The sequence below is a fragment of the Lotus japonicus genome, chromosome 1 (genome assembly GCF_012489685.1).
Source record: "Lotus japonicus ecotype B-129 chromosome 1, LjGifu_v1.2".
Taxonomy (NCBI): domain Eukaryota; kingdom Viridiplantae; phylum Streptophyta; class Magnoliopsida; order Fabales; family Fabaceae; genus Lotus; species Lotus japonicus.
In genome coordinates, this window is record NC_080041.1 from 72,407,251 (window position 1) to 72,415,605 (window position 8,355).

At 40.2% G+C, this 8,355-nt stretch overlaps 2 protein-coding genes across 2 annotated transcripts; both read right to left on the bottom strand.

The window, feature by feature from the left end:
• Window positions 1–907: 907 nt before the first annotated feature.
• LOC130746961 (uncharacterized) lies at window positions 908–2,410 on the bottom strand. The gene has a single exon (XM_057599769.1). It carries the CDS (start codon window positions 2,093–2,095, stop codon window positions 1,166–1,168), a length of 930 nt encoding a protein of 309 aa, XP_057455752.1. The 5' UTR covers window positions 2,096–2,410; the 3' UTR covers window positions 908–1,165.
• Window positions 2,411–4,744: 2,334 nt separating this feature from the next.
• LOC130746970 (uncharacterized) lies at window positions 4,745–5,981 on the bottom strand. The gene has a single exon (XM_057599779.1). The coding sequence runs from the start codon at window positions 5,891–5,893 to the stop codon at window positions 4,994–4,996; it is 900 nt and encodes a 299-aa protein (XP_057455762.1). The 5' UTR covers window positions 5,894–5,981; the 3' UTR covers window positions 4,745–4,993.
• Window positions 5,982–8,355: the final 2,374 nt, after the last annotated feature.

Consider the following 8,355-nt stretch of genomic DNA (forward strand, 5'->3'; position numbering starts at 1 on the left):
GAGCTTCATTTCATTACACACCCAAACCACCATGTCAAAGCTCGCCTAACACATGCTACGAAATTCAGAGATTCTTAAATTTGGACAAGAACCTATCCAGTATACCTCAAATAGTCACAACTGACAAGCAAATGCTAGAGCACAAAACAGTGAAGTAAGAGTCATGAAATCATTGAAATGTCAGGTTCACAAGTTACAACCAACGCAAGCGGCTAATGCAGCATAATTACAGAGAAAGCAGAATATTATATACCAGTTGCAATTGCCAACACAAAAATTTCTTGTTGAAATAAAATAGCTATACAAATAAGCACTTACGAGATAGATTTGACAGACAATATTTCAATTGGAGTGACAAGACTAAAGAATTTCAGCTATTGTTTGAAGACAATTCACACTTAAATCAAACTTCAAAAACTAGTTGGAGTTCATCTCACTTTCTGCTTAATTTTCTTGCACACACATATATTATAAACAATGAGGCAGGGTGCTATATATACTAACAAAGATCAATTACAAGAGCCTTATAAACCGACATGGAAACCTACAAATTCTTGACTATTTAAAGCAACATATTTTTACAACTAACAGCCTAATAGCATATACTACTTTGTTTGATAATTTCAGTGCGAGTACAACAACAAATTTGGACTACTCCGGCATCTCCCGTGGCCAAGTTTAATATCTAACATTCTCCCTTAAACATGGTCATGATAAAAGATGATCGTCTGTTGTACACGCACTGGAATTATGAAATAAAGTAGTCCATGTTATTCAGTCATTAATTATACAAATCGATTACTTTGAACAACCAAGAATTATTAACTATCTCTGCCGGATCATGAGACTTTGTAACCAACTTTGGTAAGTATATGTACATCACCTTATATCATTGTGTGAATACAAATTTAAAGAAGAACTCAAACAAGTTCTTTGCGCTTGATTGAGTGTGAATTAGCTACAAACAAAGCCAAACTTTGAGTGTGTTATCTATACATAAGCTAGTAACAACAACTTGACTCTATATGTAAAACTCCATCATCCCAAAACATGATATACAATGGATTGGCATCAATATTTATAAGCAAACATAGCATCTCCACCCCCACCCAAAAACATATCAAAATTTCAGGTTAAACCTACAAGAAAAGAGAACAATTGACATCTAAGGTTCTATGGAATCAGCACTAACCCATGTCCAATAATGTTTCCTGACATACACAGCCTGGTTTGCAACTTTCTTGTCATCAAAACCAGAGTACTCATCAAGCTCATAGGTGCAAAAATCACCCTCCGGCAAACCCTCCACCGTGGCATTCAACGTGTGCAGAACGTAGCAACCGGGCAAACCCGGGTACGAGCCGGAACACCGTTCCTCCACCCTCATCTCATACGAATTCGGGTCAATCGTCACTATATCACCCACCTCAATTCCATCGCCTACCACGCCCCCGCAGCCGCCGATCAGGGACCCAAGCTCTTCCCTGATGGCCCTCACGGCGGCGGATTCAGGGTCCTCGTTGGGCTTCATCTTCTCCGACAAGGGTCTCCCCCGCTTCCTCACGTTCCCGTCCGACAACTCCTGGTGAGACTCCACCAGGAACTTCCCGTCCTTCCCGGTGACACGAACCGTGACGACCTGCACGGTTCGGATCGGCGGGGTGGAGTCTTCGAGGGAGGTTTCGCCCTCGGCGATCTCGAGCCAGAGGTTGTGCACGTTCTTGGTGCCGGGCTTGACGCCCCATGTGGCGAAGGAATCAGAGGGTAACCGCGGTTTGAGCCAGTCGGAGAGGCACTGCGGGGACGCGAAGCTGTGGCGGCGGTTGAGGCTGAGGAGGTTGGTTTTTGCGGTGGTGGGGTTTGGTGGCGATGATGACGTGGCGGAGTGAGACATGGCGGGGATTTTGAGGAACCGGCGAGGGTTGAGAGGGAGTGAGAGGATGGGGCAGGAGGTGGTGGGGTGGGACCTGGAGGAGGTGAAGAGGAAGCAGACGGAGAGGGCGGTGAGGAAGAGATCAGGTAAGGAGGGGAGGTTGGTGATGGGCTGTCCTAGGAGGTGGTTGGTTATTAGTGGCGGTGGCGGCGGCGGGGACATCTCAACCACGGTGGTTGTTTTTAGGATTCAAGTTGTGATTATTATGATGAATGGAGAGGTCCATGATCATGATGGGTGGGGATGAAGGAGAGAAGGGTTTGGATGGATGAAGAAGAATTGAAAGGTTTTTTTAGTTTTATGGGAAAATAAAATGAAATAGGAGGTTTTTTTTTTGAAATTAAAATGAAATAAGAGGTTGGTGTTGGGCTTGTTGTAATTGTCTGGGATGAGGATGAAATATTCTGGTTCTGGATTGTATTTTGTTATTTGAGGTTTGGGTTCTTCTCTTTCTTCTTGGTAACGTGGCTACTCTATGCTTCATTCACTGTGGTCTTTGTTTCTTCCACTTCTTGATTCGCATATGAGATCAGAATCAAGGGCCTGTTTGATTAGTTGGTCTTTGACTAGTTTACATCAAGATCTAAGTGATATTCTCATTATCTTCTTATCAACTTAAAAAATGTGCCATGTGATCTCTTTATACTAATGACCTCAGTTTTCTTATCTTAATTACTTAATTTTCATCTATTGGCACAATTAGCATGAACTAATTGTCTAAAAAAAATTAAATCATTAGGTATATGATGCATGAATTAGACATGTACCTTTTACAACACATACCTCATACAAGACTTTCTTGGGCTTGAAACATAAAGAATGTACAAGTTCATATACCATGTATTGAATTTCAATTTGTTTAACAATAATCAAATTGGGGTCTATCTACCTCATGAAAAGAAAAATGTAGCGGATTTTTTGGCCCGCCAAGCTTCTACAGAAGGCTCTCCTCATTGAGTGTAGCGACAAACACCGTCCTCTATCATTGCCTCTTTATGTTTGGAGAATGTAACTTAGTTCCTGATTTTGTTTAGCCTTTCTCGTGTAACAAAAAAAAATTCTAGACCTTTTATTGTTATTGTAGAGACTCTGATACATGTCATGAATCAACTATCATCCCAAAAACTTAAGTTGTTGGATAAATAACACAAATGACCTCATATGATATTTCTAACAACTTGAAATTTGTAACTCTACATCAAATGCTAGCTTAGAGATGAGGATTGTTCTATCCTAGATAATGATTTATTAAATCATATCTCTAGCCAATATGAGACTTCGCAACACACACTCTCACATCAAAGACTGGACATTTGAAGTGTGAATTTTTTTTAGGAATTAACATATGCATGTGGCTCATATATGAATAATCTTTAATAAACGAATCTATGATAAGCTCTGATATCATCTTATAATTTGACTTACACATAACTTCACCCAAAAGTTAGCTTAGAGATGAGTTACTCTATCCTACATAAGAACTTAGTTAGTCATATATCTAGTCAATATAAGGCTTCTAAGCGCCCTGCCCGGTTGTCTGGAGGTGCTTTCTCTCTGTTCTACCATTTTATGTACCAAAAAAAAATATAAGGCTTCTAAGTAACTAGTATTACTTAAATTTAATTAACCATAAGTTTTTAAATTATCAATATTAAACCTTTCCCGTTTCCACACCTATATTTAGATCTCAGTTTTAATTTTGACAAATCAAATTGAATTAGTACACTCAGATTATATACCGTTTTCTTTATAAATTAAAGAGTGTGATCTCCATAACTGACCTACATCTCATTCATAAATTAAATTATTTATATTTAGGATGCTTTGTCGTTGTTTTAGACCACCAACAACAACACGCCAAGTGACTAATCTCCTCTCCAATATTTCTAATTTCTATTTGAAATTCAATATTGATGAAGGAATCTCAATCTACTATAGCTTTCGATGGATATGCTACATCCCCTAATGCCAAAGCAAGTTATACACATGAGTCATTATAAGATTCTTCTAAAATGTATTTTACTACCCTGCACTCTATCTACACAATTTAACTACAAGGGGAGGTCGTTTCAATTAAAGCATTTAACTACTTCCTGTGTCCTGACCGACACAAGGTTTCTGTAGTTGGAAAGGAACAAATAAGTTCAAGTAAGTAGCCCGTTTATAAATATGATTATTAGTTTTGCTTCTCAATAAAATGATAAATGCACTAAGCCTACTTATATGTGAGTAGAAATCCAGATACTCAATCCTAAAATTGATCACAGAAAATAAATGAATTGGAGTCATGAGCTGAACAACTAAGCGATGCTGTCACTTATGAGTGGCAGAGACACTAGCCAAACCAGACACAATATGTATCTAACAAGTAGATTGATCAATGCACAGATTGATCCACGGAGCAGTAGTGTTACTCCAAAATGCCATAAGTACATCATCAACAGAAACTAGTCCTCATCTATAGCATTATCACCATTGTCAAAATAGCTTTAAGCAAAACAAACTCCTATACACAGCTCAAATTACAGCAAGCCAATTTGAATGGGCTGTTAAACTACATATATAAAGCTAATTAAACCACCAAGAGTTGAGTTTACCCTTTGTGATTGAAGGTTCTAAGATTATGTGAACTTATGTAAACCTCAATATTTACAGGTAACATCCTGAACATCAGAAAAAGTGGCTTAAGCATATATACAGTGAAATACTAAACTGGAAAATCAATGCTACAGACAGGGCATACCAAACGGATTCTTAATGAGACAATGAGCTTTCGGGCCATGCTTAAAAGATCACAAGCAACTGCCAAAGTTGATCTTCAATTTCAATTTATAAGCTCCAAAAATTGATCAATTTATACTGATACAAAAACTTCACACTCTTCATACTTTAGAGTCAAGATTAATACTAATGATAAAAGACCATGAATAATGAGAAAATGCCTACATAAATGGCAAGCATGCTCCAGAGTCCCAATATTCATAGGCAAACATAGCATCTCCATCACCACCCCAAAAAAATTATCTAAATTTCAAAGTAAAAACTAAAGAAAAACTGACATCAATGTTCCAAAGAATCAGCACTAACCCATGTCCAATGATGTTTCCTGACACCCACAGCCTGGTTTGCCACTTTCTTGTCATCCAAACAAGAGTACTCATCATGCTCATAGGTGCAAAAATCACCCTCCGGCAAACCCTCCACGGTGGCGTTCAACGTGTGCAGAACATAGCAACCTGGCAAGCCCGGGTACGAACCCGAACACCGCACCTCCTCCCTCATCTCATACGAATTCGGATCAATCGTCACAATGTCGCCTTCAGCGCCACCCCCTATCAGGGAGCCAAGCTCTTCCCTGATGGCCCTCACGGCGGCGGATTCAGGGTCCTCGTTGGGCTTCATCTTCTCCGACAAGGGTCTGCCACGTTTCCTCACGTTCCCGTCTGACAATTCTTGGTGAGACTCCACCAGGAACTTCCCATCCTTTCCGGTGACCCGAACCGTGACGACCTGAACGGTTCGGATCGGCGGGGTGGAGTCTTCGAGTGAGGTTTCGCCCTCGGCGATCTCGAGCCAGAGGTTGTGGACGTTCTTGGTGCCGGGCTTGACGCCCCATGTCGCGAAGGAATCAGTGGGTAACCGCGGTTTGAGCCAGTCGGAGAGGGACTGCGGGGACGCGAAGCTGTGGCGGGGGTTGAGGCTGCTGAGGAGGTTGTTGTTTGAAGGGTTTGGTGGCGAAGATGACGTGGTGGAGTGGGACATGGCGGGGATTTTGAGGAAACGGCGACGGTTGAGAGGGAGAGAGGGGAAGGGGCAGGAGGTGGAGTGGTGGGACCTGGAGGAGGTGAAGAGGAAGCAGACGGAGAGGGTGGTGAGGTAGAGATCCGGTAAGGAGGGAAGGTTGGTGATGGGCTGCCCTAAGAGACGGTTGGTTAGTGGCGGTGGGAGCGGCGGGGACATCTCAACCGCGGTGGTTGTTTTTGGGGTTCAAGTTGTGATTTTTATGAAGGGTTTGATTGAGGTTATGGTGATGGGGAGGTCCATGAAAGTATGGCCCAGTGGTACCCGTAAAAAATTGGGTTGGTTATGGGTAAATGCTTGTAAAAAATAGTGGGTATGGGTGACGCATGGACACTATAGTACTCAATCCGTCTCATACCTGCACACATATTACACAATTTCTTTTTGGTACATGGGAAATTAAACAAATAATAAAGAAACAAAGAGAAGAAAAAACAAAGCTAGCCACACCCCACTAGAGGAGCAATCTCAGGAGGGGTGGTCCAAGTAGAGAAATGCAATCTCAGTCGCAACCCTAATTTAGCTAGAGCATTTGCAGGTTTATTCTGCTCCTTACGATAAGGATGAAGAGTCACTTCCCAACCCTAGTGCATTAGACTCTTTGCTTCTCCCAAATAAGAATCACAAGAGTGCAAGTTTAGAGACTCAATACCATTGAGAGCCTGAACTACATCCAGACAATCAGATATGCAAGTAAGTTTTCGAATTCCTTTTTGCCAAGCCAATGACAAGCCTTGTAATTCAGCAAGGGATACCTCACTATTGCCTTCCAAACTAGCAAAGCCAAGCACCCAGGCACCATCGTGGTCCCTAAGGAGACCTCCGCAACTCATGGAAGAAGATTGGTGGTGGAAGCTACCATCCACGTGCAAAGATACCCACCTCGGTGGAGGAGGATTAAAGCTCAAAATCGCCTGATGGACCACTGCGTTGTCAATCCACCACCCCTGATCAGGTCTCGAACTCACAATTTGACGTTGCACATAATCCATAGTCCAAACCTCATCCACAAGGATCATATTATTCCTCCACCACCACACCCACCAAAGAACATGGAGGAGAGACTCAGCTTCAGAATGATTAAGCATATCTTCAATCTAGTTCCACACATTTGATGCAAAAAGTCAGGGAAGAAAGTGCAACCTGAACGCGGCCAAATGGAGAGCATCCTCAACCACATGCGAGCAACGAGAGCACGCTGGGCTCACAGAGAAGTTGTAGGCAAATCGGTGCTCATTGACTGGGAGAGAATGATGCAGACAAAGCCAGAGGAAAAAACTATACTTCTCAGGTATATGAAGTTTCCACAATTTGGACCAAACTTGATGCTCTAAACCCACTTGACTCTGGTCCCTAAGCCAAGAGTAGCTCGAAGCAACGGTATAGCAGCCATCAGGACGATGTTGTCATCCCCACGCATCCGGAAACTATGTCCCCGTATGCCCAACGTTAGCCACTAGATGAACCCGAACCACTTAGGGAGAGTCCATATTTTATTCCATTGTCACCCATTATCCCAGACATCTTTAAGCTTCAAATCAACACCACTGATATGAACAAAGGGGACGTAGTGGAAGAGAGCATCCAAACCTGTCCAATTTTCATACCATAGGGAGGTATTACCTTGCTGCATTAGGAAGGAAAAACAATCTTGCAACGCGTCCTGGATTTTATAATGCTACCCCAAGCAAGAGAAACAGGGCTCTTAATTTTGTAGTAAAAAAACTAGTCCATTTCAAGTATATCTGCTAGAATTGCTTGACCCAGAGGCCAGAGACAAGAAGGGTCATTCAAAAATCTCCAAACCAGCTTTCCAAGAAGAGCAACATTCCCTTTTTCTTCGGAATATAGTGGTCCTATATAAATAATTTTTTTTAAAGTAAAGAATTTTTTTTTGAAACTAAAGTAAAGAAATTTAAAGTATACCTTTTTATTTCTTTTAAAAATAAGTGAAATATTAATATTAAATATATGATCCCGTCAAAAAAATATTAAATATATGGTTTTTAATTTATTCTCATTTATTTTTAAAATAAGTTAGTAAATTATATTTTATGAGTTTAGTAAAACATCTAAAATTATAAATTTAAAGCTTAATTAACTTTCTTGCTTAATCTTTTTATAAAATTATACTTATTCAAGTGATTTTACTGGTTAAATATTTAGATGTTCTTTTGTATTTTTAATATATTTTTTTATAACAACAAGCATTTTTTAGTTTTCTATTGAAAAGATGATAAAAATTAAATTTTCTTAACTAAATTGTGGGTAACAGGCATGATTACGGACATATTAATACCTAGAAGGTATGGATACGGCTATCCAGATTGATACTCACGCAAGTATGGGTATGGGCCCAAGTACACTTTGGAAATGCGGGTATGAGAACCAGTGACGGATCCAAAAAATTTATATCGTGAGGGCAATATACAAATTTTTTATCACAGCACAAAAATTTATAACATATAAATTATAAAATATCACTATTAAAGATTAAAAAAAAATTAGAATTCACCAAATAGTATATATGTTTTACCAACATAATATATTAGTTTGAAAGCGTGATGATTATAATAAAATTACCTTTCCCAGACCCATTTGTGGCCAAATAAAAATTGTGA

Excerpts from the sequence above, each read along its gene's own strand:
- LOC130746961 (XM_057599769.1), bottom strand. The coding sequence starts at position 2,095 with ATGTCCCCGCCGCCGCCACCGCCACTAATAACCAACCACCTCCTAGGA.
- LOC130746970 (XM_057599779.1), bottom strand. The coding sequence starts at position 5,893 with ATGTCCCCGCCGCTCCCACCGCCACTAACCAACCGTCTCTTAGGGCAG.